General features: G+C 35.5%; 1 protein-coding gene across 1 annotated transcript in view; it reads left to right on the top strand.

Moving 5' to 3' along the window:
• Window positions 1-17,740, top strand: part of LOC134527544 (lachesin-like) — a 384,121-nt gene that overhangs the window by 356,525 nt on the left and 9,856 nt on the right. Inside the window, exon 4 of the mRNA XM_063360312.1 lies at window positions 16,845-17,144. Coding sequence (XP_063216382.1) covers window positions 16,845-17,144 — 300 coding nt within the window. The remainder of the gene's footprint in view (window positions 1-16,844; window positions 17,145-17,740) is intronic.

Genomic DNA, 17,740 nt, shown 5'->3' on the forward strand with positions numbered 1-17,740 from the left:
CAGTTATAATTGTTTTAAATTTTTAAATTATTTCAAGCATATGACATAATAACGTAACTTAAATTGCAACGTTAAGGAGTGTAGCCATAAGGTGGAGAAGGTAGAGGTGGTGGTGGAGGAGGGGACCGGTTATAGACAAATAAAGTGGAGCCAGATACAATTGTAACACTCTTTGCAGGATTTCCGTCCTATGTTTGTTACTATCGTAAGTAGTAGCTTGGCTTCTTCTTCTTTAGATAAACTCAAAACACAGCTCAACAGCCAACATCAGACAAAGCACCGCTGATTCACAAAACAGCCCAGCCAACCAGACGAAAGGAAGGCTCTGAATGGTCCATAGTAGCATCCAATCAGGATTCACCTTTCATCTCAGGCAAGAGTATATAAAGTCAGGATAACTGGTAAGAACCTCAGTAGGTAACTGCTCCCTGATGATGGCGACTGCAATGTCGTTCGAAACTTTTGTGAATTATTTGCCAAGGACACGGCTACAACCCAGAAGCCAAGCTACTTCAGACAATGGCCCTGAAAGCTTGCGAACTGTATTGTTACTATCGTAAAATTATAGTGCAAACCTCCATTGAGTACGTTATTGTTTAGTTTTATCGTTTAAATGAGTAGTTCGATGTTTTATTTTATCGTACACGTGTATAATTTAAGTGTAAAGTTTCATTTGAAACGCTCATGGTAGCCATGTAAAAAAACTGTTTAGTTAATTTTCTTTGGTGACTTACTTGTTACATGTTAAGGATAAGTTTTATTTATTTATTTTTTTAATTTTCATGAATGATTTTAGTTAGGTTGTGAAAAGTGAGTTTTTTAAATGATTGGTTACAGAGGACGCTCATAGTAATGTCAAGGATACCTATTAGTCATCTAGGGTAGACCGGGGGAAATCGGGTCACGGGGTAAACCGGGTCATCGTAACAAGATCTGCTGTCTTGTGGCGAAAGAATGAACTGGAGTCTACGGAACCTACCAAAGAGTGCTGTTATCTGTCTATACAACCGTCCACTACAAGGCGAACATCGTCTGTAACAACATTCTGGTAGTCTGTGCGACATGAACCCGAACCTGTGTAGTCCTGAAGTGGAAAATTCTTAACAATGTAAGTTTTATTCTGTTTCAAATAAGCCTTTACGTTCGCATTTCGAAATAGTATTGTAGTTTAAGTAATGGAGTACGAAAATATGTACCCAATTAACATTCTTCTGCATTACTGAAGCTCTATATGTTTGACAGAATTTATAATATTTTTATTTTCTTAAAAGTGCGAAATGGGGTAACTCGGGTCGCTGCCGTTGGGGTAAAACGAGTCACTGCATACAGTGGGGAAATCGGGTCGCTTTATATATTTGCTATATATTGTGAAGCACTTTATTCTTCTTTCTCAATTTTTAAGTTAAGACCTATTCTAAATAAGTGGAAAAAAATGAATTTAAGGCACATGACTTCAACTTTAGTTAAAATTTGTAAGTACTTATAATAATATTGAAGTTTAGGACATGTTAAAATAATGAAAATATTATCCATGTAAATATAGAATTACGAGTTCACTGCCAAAGATGTAAGTGGAAGGAGCACCACAGAAGAAGTGAGATGCCTGTTACCAACACCGGAAAAATTAACACCAAAAAGAATAGGTGAACGAAAAACTGTTGCTTCTCTAAGGCTACTGTCAAAAGAGAATCGCACATTGTTGGAATTCAGGAAATTGAAAAGCAAGAAGCAGGTGTTAAATTAAGTTCAAAGCAAAGCTAAATTGAACCTCTGAAGACGAAGAAGCGAACAAAAACTAAAAACACATCCGAGTTGGAAATTTTGGAAGAAGGCCAGGATGATGAGGAAGATGTTCTCTGCAACATGTGCAAAATTGCATACAAAGACATCAGAAGCTGCACTGCTGGAGACTGAATTCAGTGCCAGTCTTGTAAAATGTGGTACCATGAGCGCTGTGTCAATGCTTTTCAGTGTAAACAGTTTTTATGCGGAATGTGTCTGTCAAAACAGTAAAGAAAATCTGTTGATCCGATTTGCCCCACTTGTGATCCGATTTACCCCACTTCTGTCCAAATCGGGTCAAAACATTTCATTTTCCTTTTATCAAGTTTAATGTCAATTCGTAAGGAAGATTGGCTAATGTTTGTATGTAAATATGTACATAAATTAATGACTGATATTACTGTACATTATTTTATGGTAAATTAATATTGGTTTTATTCTTATTCAGGAATTTCAAAAAATTGACCCGATTTCCCCCGGTCTACCCTACATCTACCTTCTCTTTATTATTGATAAATACAAAATAATGCCTTATAGCGCCACGATGAATCTTGACAAATAATCATGGGTCTTTTCTAATTATTTTCTTGTTATTTACTACTAAAATCTTTATTTTATTTTCGTTTTCCAAAGAAGTCAAATTATTTTCGTCTGTTTCTTAGAATGAAAAAATTTCAATGGTGATAATGTCCGCTATGTTGTAGTGTTATTTTTATTTGGCGTTCTATTATATCCACATTTTGAAACAGAATATACCTTTTATTCTAGATATGGCATTGAGGTTTGTGTATAATGATGCGGTAATTATTAAGAGTAATGACCAATATTAATTCTTATAGTGATCAATAGAAATTTTGAAGAAAAACTCCAAACGAAAACCATTTTTCTAATTTTTGGTATACTAATTTTGATGTCCGGTTTAATGTGTTTTTTTCTATCCACGTCAAGGGAATAATAATAAGTCACTACGCAAGGTTTTATAAAGCGTTTGGTGGCTCTCCAAGAATGTTTATTAACGTTCTTCTAGCAAGCTGTCTGGAAATGAAAATACATGAAAGAAGTAATATTTTTGTTTCTTCGAGCTTCTCTTTTCGTGTTTCGGTGCTCATTATCCGGCTCTCTCCAGCAATGCCTTTCTTTCTCTTTGCATAAAAAAGCGCTTCAGGCTGTGAACACAAAAGAGGGGAAAGAAACAAAGAAAACACTGCCACGAATACCTAAGATTAAACAAATATCTCTCGCAGAAGAAAATTAATACACAGTTCTTAATGAATAATGTACCTAGTGTTACTCTTGTTTACTGGATATAAGCATGCCACGTTTATCAGTCAAAGATATTGTAAATCATTTAATTTTCGTTGCGTGTGTGATCTAGAACTAAATATATAAACTATTATTTGATAACAGGATGCTTCATCTTCTTAAAAAGGTTTTTGAGGTGAAAAATAAACCTCATATGTCAATAAACACATGTAGTTTCACCATCAATTGAGCAGAGTTTTGATAGTAGTATTAACAATAGGTCGCGTATATGAATTTTGTCGGCTCTCACGTCACAAATGTGCTTAAACGTGATCAGCTATACAAGAAAACCGGAAAAAAGTTTTTCTTTTTCTTTCTGTTTGTAGTAAAATTTTAATATTTTTAATACAACAGAACAGTTATATCTTTTGAAGCTATCTGATATTAATCTTTATTTAATAATTAATTATACTTAAGTTTTAATTTTTTTAAATAAAATGTTGATAATAATTGTTTGGAGGATTGGGGTAGTGTGAAATCTCTAATATTAATTTTCTCCATATTTTTTAAACTCCTTTACACGAAACTTTAGCAGAATATATTCCTGAGATCGATTACATATTTAATATGTTTTCTTTAATTTTTAAAGAATTAGTTAATTTCAGCAAAATTTCCTCTTAAGGGATTTATAACACTACTTATAGCTTTATAAATGATATTATAACATGTTCACTACATAAATACTAACTGTATATAATTGCTTACTGTCTCTACGTAATATATTATTCATTGAAGTTTACTCATGTTTAATCGTTTGCGAAGTTACCGATTTCAGTATTTTAGTCTGAGATGAAATAAAATTGTAGTTCACACTAGAAGATGAACCAAATTAGTTCAGTTCAAAATGGGCTAAAAGCAATTTAAAAAAAATATAGTAAAAGTAGTAATTTTTTTTAAGCCATAACTCATCGGGATAGGTTTAATAAGAAATTACAAGATATCAAAAGCAAATGCATTTCATTAGGAATGAAATAAATTTTACGATTGTGAATCATAACTTTTTTCTTACCATTTACCTAATAAACTTTAGCTTATTTGTAAAAGTGATATATTCTTATATTTAAGTACACCGTAGAATATTCACGATTAAATATAATTTACGCCACGGCAGAAATTCTGATGTCTGTCATCAGTTTCATGGGCAGGTTTCTTTCTTTTTTTTTTTTTTTTTTTTGAAAGAACGTAAGAAGAAACTACCCTGTCACATTTTCCGCTACCTTGTCACAGGAAATGTCTTTCTCACTAATGATGCTATTCCCACCAGCATTAAAGCGCTTTCTGGAATCGGGGCAAATTTTTTCCCGCCAATTTTTCTTTGGTTTTTCTTGAAGCAATTACGTTCCGTACCCTCATCATTTCATGCAGAAATTTTTACCGCTATAAGCCAGCGAAGGGTATTTTTTTGCACAGAAGCTTTCCCTTCTTAACACGTCGCGAAAGAAAATCCAGTAATACCAAAACGTATGTTATCAGCTTCTACCTTTAATAAGACACATTTAAAAGACAGTTGGTTAAGGGGCCCACCTCGTTATATGTGTCAGTTAAGCGGCACGATAAGTGCGAAGCTCGCTGGTGCTTGTAGCGCGTTATCGCCTCTAAGCGCAATGCTCTGAACTGGCGCGCAGACTTCTCGTGCATAGCACAACTGAAGATTTGAGCGGTGACCGTAAAATTAAGTGGCAGAGAAATGAAGATAAAGGAGTAATGCAAGTCCCTTGAGCACTTTCAATATTCTGTATGTACCGTTTTTTTGTCCATAAATTACTCTGAAAAAAAGCCTTATAGCCATTTCAACCATTAGCCATTTATCCATTTTAGCAATTTTTCTTCTAAAAACACAGTTTAATACCTTAATCCGCAAAAAAAAACCTACTTATAAGTCCACAGAAAATCTCTCAAATGCTTCTCGCAAACAGACCCCACTAGGATATTTTGATTAGTTTTCAAATCGCGTTGTTTATCCTGAAGATCTGTACACCGTATGTGTGTCCGGGTAGGCAGAGCCCTTAAGTACTCAATTAGTATTTTTAATTAAAAAAATATTTGCTAAACTATTTCCAACGCACAGCTTCATTTATTTAGCTAACAGTTATTAAATTTAAGTAATATCATATATTGAGCATATATTTTTAAAATTTCAAGCAAAATAAAAATGAATCATTTGAAAAACAACTTGTATAAGTTTTTTTGTTTGATTCATTGATAAAATACATTTAATGAAAATGCGTACATAATAATATCAATATGTGCTAATAAATGTTAAATCTCCCCCACATGAAAAATACTCTTTTTTAAGGTCCTGCGTTAATGTCGCCGACGTTTTCCTTTCGCTATTTTGAAAGTTTTTTCAAGCAGTAAATTAAGAATACTAAATTACCGTAGCGTGTAAATAACATTTATTTTGTGGATGATTGGATCCCATGAAGAATTTATCTTATCACAAGCGATACCATATTCGGACAAGATTTTTTGCCAGGGCGAAATTCCCAGTTCCTCTCCAACTACAGTCATTTGAGACTATTTTTAAAATTGAAAATTAAATTTAAAAAAAAAACTTTTGAATTCAGTTCGAACGGCATCGACGAAAAATAAAATGGCGGATGTCACTTTGAAGTCAACTGCAACCCTTTATTTGGAAGTTTTTTGACGTGACGTCTAATAAATCGATGAACGCCGGCTACACGCACGAAAAAGTGTCCCGTTACGCACATTTTCCCGTTACGCTGTGTCCCGTTACGCTCATTGTAGTCTTCCACTCGATTGGAACAACCATCGATTTGACTTTTTCGAGGCACATTAAACTTGAAACACTCCCATTCGTTTCCTACTTTTCCTATCATCGTCCTGTCCTTAACAGAATAACACAGATTGGTGAAGTTAAATAGCAAACATGTATAAAAGTTGTAGTTAAAATAATCTCTTCGTTAAAGTAATAAACATATTTGAATTAATGAGTGCAAATAAAAGTAAATTTATCAATTAAATTGTAGATTTAATTTCACTTCTACTTTGTATCCATACAAAATAGTGATAATTCAATAAAAATTATTCAATTTTATTCATAAAAGTATGGAATCATTTCATCATTCTTTTGTTATGACGTTGTCACGTTAAACTATCGTCCGTAAACAGACTTTACAGACAACCTATTTTTTTTTTGTGACCAAGCGGCGAGTCCTGACGGGGCAGCCGGCGGAGTTTGAATGATTGCACGATCTGCAACTCGAGCAGGAGAACTCGAACTCGTGATCACTCGACGTGCGGCTCGGAACTTGCGACGCGGGACGGTGACGAACTGCGAGGTCCCGCTTCTGAAGGGGGTAGGTATACTGGTGGGAGGGGGTTACCCGCCAGGGGGCAAGTTTCCTCGCGTTTGTCTCGGGCCCCTTCGTCCCCCCTTGTGGTGGCACCAAGGGGATCTCGACGGCAGCTGCGAACAACACGCCAACTCCCGCCTCGGCGCTCCGGGTTATGCCGCGTCAGTAGTATATATATATATATATATATATATATATATATATATATATATATATATATATATATATATATCGGTAGGTCCTGCTACTGGTGTCGCGGTGAGTATTGATGGTGCTAGATGAGGGCGGAGGGGGAGAGGGTGGTCCACCATCTGGCGTGACGTCACAGTCCAAGATGTAGGAAACCCGCACCCCATCCTCAATCATCGCTCCGAGTCCAGTAGCAGGACCTACCTATATATATTTATATATATACACACACACTAAGGTGTTCGCAATTTGCTTTGCATAAATTTAATAGACGGCAGGGAAAATTCCAAACCAAACATTTTTTTTTTCTTTCTTAAGGAACGATTTCCCTTAAAGCAACACTGCAAAGTTACAGGCTCGAACAGTAGCATGCAAGTTTTTTTTTTTAATTTCGCGCGCATCCAGGCACTACTCCACTGGCTGAGATGACCGTGTGCTGATTTACTACCGCTGCATGGCTAGATCAAAACGTACTGGAATGGTGCCTGCTTAAAAATAAAATTCGCGCCTGTAACTTTGCAGGGTGGCTCATCCGGACGTATGTTCTTCAAGGGGAAAAAAATGTTTGTGTTTTGCATTTCTTGCCACCCATTAAAATTGATGCCCGGAAATGTTCGGAACATCTTGTGTTTGCTTCTGCCGAGCGTGAAGTACGGTGCTGTTGGTTTGCTACATTTCCTGTGGAAACCCTTTGCATTGCTTTTCTCATTACGTTACGAACCCCGTCACTTCTTTGTTACGCGATGTGTAATTTCGAACTATTGGCAGCCGACCTCTGAAGTACAGTCGGATGCACGCCAACTTTCCAGGTGAGGAGTTCCGGGTTCGAGTACAGCGTATGACATGGATGTGAATTATGTAATGGCCAAGAGTATGTCACTAGTCAAAAGGATTTGTCATTTGGTAATGGAAGCAACAACGGATCCAAATATGAAGAAAAATTGGTTAGAACTTCGGGTTTCTGGGGGAGTCATTGCAGTTTCGCTTTGACTTGTGCACTCCAGTCACTCCATAGTCTTTAATTCATAGTCATGCCTGAACTACAATCTAGCCTTTAAGCCTTTGGGCTGATCACTTCATGAGTAGCCTATCATCTTCTTCGTAATAATATAAAAATTAATTTGTTGTGTAGATGCTCAGAGGGGTTTGAATCGCTACGTAACAGTCATATTATTTATATATTCTACTAGCTATCCACCCCAATTTCGCACGGATGCGATCTACTAATGTGACGTCACTTAGATTTATTTAGTAAGTACTCATATGTATTATGCTCTTGTTAGTGTCCATGGTTTTCAAAAATTAAATACGTACTGCTCATAACAAAAGAGTTTCTTTGTAAAAACAAATCGACATATTTTTCCCTCATGAGACGACAAACAGATTTTGTTTAGAAGTGACACGCGAAAGGACTACAGATAACTGCCTGTGTGAAAAGCACTCAACGCTCATAGATTTATAATTTTACGACCTACAAATTTGTAGTACATTAATTTCATGTATCAGTTATTTATATGTCAGCGTAACCTATGTAGGCGCCCTAGAGGTATGTTTTTACGACTTGATTTAAAAAATCTAAATGTATATGCTATCTTTATATGAACGTTTTATGCACATAAACCTTCCATGACAAATTATTAAATTATGGTGAAACCCGCATCAAGATCCATGGTGTAGTTTAGGAGAAGTAAGACGCGGATAGACACTTAGTTTTATCCTATTTAGATATCTCAAACATAGCCTTATATATGTTGAAAAATATTAACTTCAAGCTTTATGCTATAAAGCATTTTGTTGTCCCTGCTACTTAATCCATCAATTGTTTAAGTGTTTTGTATTCTGTTTTGTTTTCCGTGGCTTGACCATCAATTTTGTTAATCTGGAATTTCCGTCAGAATGACACGTATGTTATTTTAGCATGTGTCATTATTTCATTTCTTTGATTATTCATTTGTAGACTTCATTTTTACCTTTAAAAATACTGAATTGAGCATCCTTCTTCCTGCCAGCCTTCGTTATCATTGGAGATTTCCTTTTCGATCAAAAGTTCCATATAAAATACAATTTTATTTTACAATATTGTATTAGGGTCTCTAAAACTTTCTCATGTACACAAATTAAATATTTTATACAAAAATAAATCCACATATTTAAATTTTATTTTCCATATTCAGCCCACATAGATAAAATCACTTTTCAATGTTATCGAACTTTAACTTTTGTTAAATAATAACAAGAGGTATTTAGATTTATGTCATCTCGAATTTTTTAAAAATATAAATGTAATATGTTTTATATTTACCACTTATCAAAATCGATTCAAGTTCACAAATTATTTTAATATTTAAGTAATTTGTTTATTGAATTTTTAAATTTCGTAGCAACAAATATTATATTTTGATTACATTTATGCTAAAAATAATAACACAAATTTTTGTTACAAGCCCTTTATTTTTGTGCTATGAATATGTATATGTATATAATATGTATGCATATATATACACGTGCAATTATATGCACAAAACAGAAATTTGTTTTGTAGCTAAATAAGGTTTTTTTTCCCACTTTTACCGTGTACTTATTTTCCTTCATAAATACTTACATTATACCGTTCGAAGAAAAATTTGCAAACTTGTCTTGTGTAATAAACCAGCATGCAAATTACATTCCTCAACAACAAAAAAATTTTAAGAAACGAACCGAAAATGGAATAAATATATGTATGTGTGTGTGTGATAAAGTGTGTATGTGTGTGTGTGAGAGAGTGTGTATGTGTGTATCGGAACACGTAATATCGAGAAAGGAGAGCGACCTGGCGGCTTCTGTTGACTATTTCAAAGAACTTTGCGTGGGCATGTGCAATATCGCAAAAAAAAGGAAAATAAAGTAACCGCTGTAAAAACCCGGGAAATAAAAGAGAGGCCATCAACAAGGTCTGTCACGTTCCCGCGCGTGCGCGACAGCTTCCGTGTCAATATTTCACAGCGGGTCACGGCAGATGATGGGCCAGCGGGCACGCCAGGTGTGACCGCAAGGCTCACACTGCAGAGGGGAGTCCGCACACGACGTACGTCAGCTGGCGAGCATCATTCAAACGCCCGCGTTCAACCCTGGATACCAAATATACATATAAAACTCACACAGAAAATATTTCCTTTCACGAAAAATTTCGCCACCTCCTACAAAAAAAAACTGTCATCATGTAAGCTTGAAAAACTGGATCAGCACATGTTTGATAACTTGCAATTGCAGTACCTGCCAAACTTGTAAACCATTTGGAGGAGAGCGCTTAACAAAAATTGCACATGAATACACAAAAAAATAAGTATTACACCAATGAAAAAGATAAAGGAAATATTATGCTTATGACTAAACTTTCTGACAGTAATACTACGATTTATCAAATATATAATTATATCCAAACAGGAATTTTAATGTTTGTTGATTTTTTATCAAATACCTTTATACGGTAACACTAAAAATAAAATTTGAAGTAGTTTTTTTAAAACTAAAAAAAAAAATCCTTTTTGGCAAAGCCTTCAGACGTAGGTAGATTTCGAAGTACCTATTTCTTCTGTAAATTTTTTGAAAACATCTATAAACTCCTGGAACATTATAAGAACTCAATTAACATAACATTCTATATGTTCGCCAATATTAAAAATGTTCAATTACACCTTTTCTCAGATTCCATGTAGCGAAAATAATTTTAATGTTTTTAACTATGGGAGTGCGGGAAAGGAAATCTAGCTTCGGGAAAAATTCGGGAGGGAAAATCAGATTTCACTCGGAAAGTCGGGAAAAATCGGGGAAATACATTACAAGCTATAGAGCATGACAGTAAAATTACATCTTTGACATCGTTTTACCACTCAGCAATACGTTCTATAAAAATACAAAACTGGAGGATCACTGCTTTTATTAACTAAACCTAAATAAACTATACAAAATACAACATTATATAAAACATTTATTCTTCAACCCCCTTCAAAAATGGGTCATACTATCAAAAATTGTTTCAGAGATATGTTTTAGACACGAATTATATAATTTACAAACAATTAGAAAACGGATTTTATAGTGTACTTACTAAGGGAGTAATGATTTTTTTTTATTCCACCCCTCATATCTCTGAACTTCATGCAGAAATGTTCATCTAGTTAAACATTCATTCAGATAAAAGTTTTAGATGAAAATTATAAGAATTACATAGAATAGGAACAAATGTATGGTGTACCTATTAAGAAATTTATGTCCTCCACCCTTGTTTATTACACCCTTTGCATTAATGGTTGGTCGTATAAAAATTTATTTGGTTTTACAGATTTAATAGTGTCATAGTACTAAAATTACGAATTATTTATATTATACCATTATTTTTTTCAACACCCTGCAACAACAGCTAGTGTTATCGAAAAAAGTTTCAGACAAAAGTTTTAGAAAATAATTATCAGATTTACAAAAAATTTGAACGGATTTGATATTGTTCCCATTTAAGGAGTTATTATTTTTTTAATTAACCTTTCTATTTTTAAACCCATTTTTGTTTGATATTTCATGTTAGTCAATTCAAGAATCTTCTCCTTCAAAACATAACTTTGCATTTATTAATTCTAACTACTGTTGAAAAATCATTTGGAACTCACACGAAATTGTAGTTTTTGATGTTTCCTTTGGAAAATCATAAGCCGATAACCAATTATGGATTCGTGCGCAGAGCACAAAATTCGTGATGTAGAGACCCAGAAATATTCGTGTATTTCAACTTGTATCTCTATGTAGCACATGTCATTGGTTCACGTTTTATCAGTGGGAAATGCGTGCCAGTGAGAGACCCTCAACTAAAGATACGCCCAATCACGGGCTAGCCAGTCGACATGTTTCAAGAGTCAGCATCCAATGAACAGCTGACACTAACAGAAATATGCAGAGGACTGGGGAGTCTATCACAGAGGTAATTGAACACACGAACTGTTACCAGTCTGTAGCCATCGCACCAAAGAGCTAATATCAATAGCGCTGGCTTCCGATTGAATGGATTATCGATTCAAATTGTGGGCAAGGTGTACGAGTAAATTTCCGAGGTGTTCCAACGGGAAATTTTCGGAAGCGAATTATAAACACCCGGTCCGGCCATTATTATCTTGACGATTTAGGCTAAACTCAAAACTACTATTACACACAAATTTCAGGTGGTTTCTTGAGCTTGCATTTGGCCGAGCCCTTTTCCATTATCCTTGCATTTAGTTTTTGAGTGTTAACATCTCAGTAGTAGGTAAATGGTAAGTCTGGTGTAGGATTGAGGCTGTGGTACTGGGGTGCAGTCCATTGCCGATAGCCATCTTTTTTTTTCTTTTTTTTTTTTTTTTGAAAAATTCTCTCAAAATTTTTCAAAAACTACTTGAAATATCTCAAAATGACTAGAAACGTTATTATTTCGAGAGGAAATTTCCCATTTTGAAGGAAAGGTTTCCCATTTTTATCCACAAAAATCTATATTAAGCAGCTTAAGACTCCGCAAAAATTATATTCAAGCCGCTAAGCCTGGATCTTTACACTTCGACACTCATAACAATTGCAATATGACCCTTCCTGTGTAAATTTTCCTCAAAACGGAAATCTTTCCCTCAAAACAGAAAAAAAAACATTTAGTCCTTTTTTGGATTTTTTGAGTCATTTTGTTTTTTAAATTTCGGGAAATTTCCCTAAAAATCCACGGAGGCTGTCGGTCATTGACCTGCACCCAGGGTTAGGACTTGATGTGTAAAAAATGGTTTTCTACACGAAATGTAAAATACACGTAAAAACACATAATTAATGTTAAAAAAAGTAAAATACGTAAAAAACCTTTGTTGCCATTTTATATTTATAGTAATATTATTAAATGTGGCCTGGAGCCTGTTAATGTAGAATATAAGTCTTTCCACACAAGTGGTGGCCAAAGTCACAACGTCAGCATGCAATAATTGATATGATTGTGGAAGGCAAGTAATGTATCGTGTGTATTCTAGGAACATTGTTATCTTATCACTTCATGGAAAGGCAAGATGCGAGTATGGATGACACACTCACATATCACCAGAGCTCCCAACCATATCATATTACAGTGACAGTGAAACACACTTCCTCTTCTAGACCAAATTTGGCTAACAAGAAACAGATTCAGTGATGTAGCATAAGTTGTTATGTTAGCAAGACAAGTCCTGTGGTGAGAATCTGAGATTTATTAGAACTTCTAATAATGAATCGTGGTGGCAGACTACTTCATAACATATATGGAGAACTTATTTTTGTTCATATAAAAGTTGAAAATAAAAATTGTGCTAAATGCTGCTTCTGTGAGGTGATAGTAAAAAAACACTGTAAAGGAGCGTCTCAAAGCTCATAGAATAATCTGTTCTAGAAAAAATCCACAAGAGCCAACACTCTTATATATATTTGTTTGGAATATTTCTCTCCTTTGTAAGCTACTTTCTGGCCAAATAATTTGGAAGATACACAGATACCTAAACTACATGCTTGGAACAGCTTCTCAATGTTTTGTACCTAATAATTTCAAAATATCTTGTCTTAAAACACAGAAAAATTACAATAAATCATTAACTATAAATAATAGGTGCTGATATTTATTTAGGTAGATTTCGAAGAAAGACTATTTATTATAGCCGTTACCATGGTGCGACTTTCGGGAAATTTTATTTAGTTTTTCGATTCCTGGTCCATAGACTCCAAGCCATCGTCAACTCAAAAGTTTGTGTGTGTGTGTGTATAATATCACATTTTTATTGACACGATAAACTGCCATAAATTTGCTGAAATCATTTACAAACTGATAATGGAAAATTTTGGTCAAGTTTTTTTTTATGGGCAAAGTCCGACGTAAGGGGTTTAAATGGGAAAGGTTTTTCTGAAAAACAGAAAAATTGTTATAACTCCCTTAATATGGCTAATATTGCTTCCGTTTGAAAATACTACAGCTCGTAGGAGTAATACCAAAAACCTTTGTCTAAATATATTTTTGATAAAACTGAACATAACTGCAAGGGGTGGAAAAAAACAAGGGTTGTAGGACAAAAAAATTCATAACACCCTTAGTAGGGACATAGTCAGATCCATTTAAATTTTTTGTAAATTTTATAATTTCTTTATCTAAAACTTTTGTCTGAAAAAATGTTTGATAGGAAAACCATTGCTGCAAGGTTATAAAACAAAAGAGGAGGGGGGGGGTAGAATTAAAACTAATTCATAAAATCTGTACTATGTACAATATTAAATCCGGTCTTATTAACTCTTGATAGGCATTTTACAAATGAAAAGAAATGAAAATGAAAAGAATGTTCCCGGCCCCACTCTACACTCGAGATGTCAGTCAAAGATGAAGAGATAGTGGACAATCCTTTGCAGCAGGAGGACCTACAAACCAGCTGTTGTGGCAGTTCAACATCACATACTGACTTGGATAAGGAGTCTACTGGTTCTGCTAGCCAAATCACAAAACGCTCCCTCAGCTCTACATATGGAGATAAAATAACAATTTATATTGATACTATGAATGCTTCTGAAAAAAAAGAAATTGACTTAGCTGTTGCTAAATTGGTTTTTGGTTTCAACATTCCATTTCGTGTTGTGGATAGTATGCATTTTAAGGACATGCTGCAGAAATTGCGCCCTGCCTACCAATCCCCTGGGCGAAAAGTAATTTCTAACAGACTACTTGATGGCGTATACAAGGAAGAATCTAAACATACACATGTTGAGCCTGACTCTGTTTTACTCATTGATGGGCGGAAAAATAATCCAATAATACTAAAAATGTTGTTACAATGCTACACAATGTCAATGCAAGTACTTGAAAACCAAAAAGTTTATTTTTGGAGGCTTTTGATCTTTCAGGTGAGTCAGAGACAGGAAACAAACTATGTGAAATTGTAGAAGACGCATCTGAAAAAGCTAAGACACACTATAACACACACACACACACACACATATATATATATATATATATATATATATATATATTGTACTGTTTCTGATAATGCCAGCAACATGGTTAAAATGATCAATTATGGCATTCTGCCTGTAACTCTCACACTGCAAATCTGTTGGCTAAGGACCTTCTACCAAAAGACGTGTCTTCAAAGGTAAATTAATTCTGAAAACTTTCAAACATCCAGATCAGCAGCGCCAACTTTTATCTTTTAGTGGTTCTAGAGTTTGTCTTGCAGTGGACACTCGCTGGTGCTCTCAACGAGATGCCTGTGCTTCTCTGAAAAGCAACATTACAGCAATGCGTAAAGTGGCAGCTAGCGATGAAAAGTTAAATGTCTTTTATTTGATGAATATTTTCTTTCGCAAGTAAATGATACAATTACGCTCTTAGATCTTGTAAGCCAGCTCATTAATGCTTGTCAAAAGTCAGACAACAGTGTTGCTGATGCAATAGAAATGTGGATGTCACTACAGTTACCTGATGGTCATAATGACAAACATCGTCATCTTGAGAAGCGGAGAAAACAATCTCTAAATATATACAGCATGTCAGCAAATTTACTTCACCCACAATATTAAGGTTAGAATCTTAATGAAGAACACCACAACCAAGAGGAAGGCTTCATATTGAAAACTTTGGATGCAGAAGAACTCTCAAGATTTCAACAGTATCGGGAAAAGGCTGGAATATTTGGTGACCTTATCAACAAAGGCAATAAATATCCAAAAACATTTTGGTTTTTTGCATAGAGGCACCATAAGCAACTAGCAGATTTAGCTAAAAAATTACTAAACATTCCAGCATCATCTGCGCAATTGAAGAGAGTTTTTAACAACTGGTAGTTTGTCCATTATGCCAACAGGAATCACCTTTCATTTGAGAATTTAAAAAAACTAGTGCAGGTATATTATTCTCTTAAAATGAAATATCAAGCGTGTGATGACTATTGACTTCCCTTAGTCAATGTAGTGAAGTGGTCGCTTCGTTAATTTATAATTAGTGAATGTTGGAATTTTAAACATATTGTTATTACCATTAAAAAAAATTTTAATTCAAGCAACTTATTACTTATCATTATTGTGTTGTGTTTACAAAAGTTAAAATAGTTTACCATCAGAAGTTATTCAGAAAACAACTGTTATTTCCTGCATAGAGTGAGGTGTAGTGAAAAATTCCGTATTATCATATTAAGAAATGATATTTAGCATAGCATAACACTGATCAAACAAGTAATAGTTAAAGGTGAAAAAAAACACCTTTTCATAAACACATTTTAAACTAATTAACAAAATTTAAACAATCATGTAGTATGTGTAGATAGTGAATTATATGTCTGAAGAGTACGGTACATGTATGACTAAGTTGTGTTTGTATATGAATGACTGAATTATATTTGCACTAAATGTGTTGTTTAGTATGTAAAACCTTAACAGAAATAATAATTGAAGTAATGTTCTTTTTTGTCTCAAACCATTAATTTTAATGTTAGTTAATTACACCATGAAGAAAATTGTTTTTTACATTACATATTTTACATGTAAAATACTTACAGGTAATTTACTCACCCAACCCTGCCTGCACCACAGCATCACAGACTGAATATTGCAACCAGACTTCCTATTTACCTACTACTCATATTTAATGTTTCTGTTGGGTTCATGGTGGCAGAGTCATCCGATACCTCGACTCCCAAAAATTCGATACAAGTTTTATGCCCGACGAGATAGCCTAAATTTTTTGGTCGTGGGAAATGTGGCAGATGTTACTGTGAGTCGATGGCTTTTCTCGGGGGGAACTCCTTCAACTCCCTCTCGTCAACGCTTCATTATCATGTCATCATTCCTCATTATATAATTATTATGACTTCGATGTCGACGAGCTGATATGTTCATTCACCCTAATGAACTCGTTGCCAAGTAGAAGTAAAGCCCAAATGATATTATAAAAACAATGAAATATATTCATCATTTTCAAAGACCTTAGGGAGGTATCGGAAATTCGTATCACAGTACACTTGGACGGTGTATTTATCAACCATAAGTAGTTTTTTTACACAACTTGAAGGACAGGGTACTAATAAAATCTTTATAAAATTCAAATGATCCAATCACAGTCACTTCAGACAAGAGGTAAACGTGTGGCAGCAGCCGATCTACAAGGACCTATTTGTGTGCAAGGTGTTTTGTAGTTCAACTTTGTACCAGGAAAACAAGGCGAAATTTGGCAGTTCTCTGATCGTTTTGTCCACGTTGTGTGGATTCCAGTGCCGAAGATCGAGATCGTGGGCGAGTCGGACATCTACGTGAAGACGGGCAGCACGGTGAGCCTCAAGTGCGTGATCACGCAGTCGCTGGAGGAGCCGGCCTACATCTTCTGGTACCACGACAACGAGCGGGTGCTCAACTACGACAAGGCGGCCAAGGACATCCGCATGGACCGCGTGGCGCCCGACACCACCGTCGGCACCTTGGTCGTGTACGACGCGCGCCGCGAGGACTCGGGCAACTACACGTGCTCGCCCTCCAACCTCGACTCGGCCAGCGTGCTGCTGCACGTCCTCAATGGTGAGTGCTAGAGGGGGCGAGTTCTGAAACCAAAAGGCGCCATCTTGGTTTCAACCATTTGAGATCTTAAAGCCAGATGTACCCTGGGAGTATGGAGTCTCAGCCAGCATGCTGTTGTACGTCATCAACGGTGATTGCTAGAGACCCTATGGAAGGGGGAGAGTTCTGAAACTAAAAGGTGCCATTTTTGTTTAGACCATTTACGAGCTCTTAAAGCCAGATGCATCCTTGGGGAGTTAATGGAGTCTCAGCCAGTCTGTTGCTGTACCTCTTCAATGGCGAGTGCTTAGGAGTCCTTCGGAAAGGGAGCGAGTTCTGAAACCAAAATAATTGGTTTCAACCATTTACCAGCTCTTAAAGCCAGATGTACCCTGGGAGTATGGAGTCTCAGCCAGCATGCTACTGTACGTACTCAATGTTGAGTGCTTAGGGATCCTTCGGAAAGGGAGCGAGATCTGAAATCAAAAGACGTCATCTTGGTTTCAACAATTTACGAGCTCTTAAAGCCAGATGTATCCTTCGGGAGGTCATGGAGTCTCAGCCAGCATGCTACTGTACGTACTCAATGTTGAGTGCTTAGGGATCCTTCGGAAAGG

This window comes from Bacillus rossius, chromosome 1, assembly GCF_032445375.1.
Source record: "Bacillus rossius redtenbacheri isolate Brsri chromosome 1, Brsri_v3, whole genome shotgun sequence".
In the NCBI taxonomy this organism is placed as follows: domain Eukaryota; kingdom Metazoa; phylum Arthropoda; class Insecta; order Phasmatodea; family Bacillidae; genus Bacillus; species Bacillus rossius.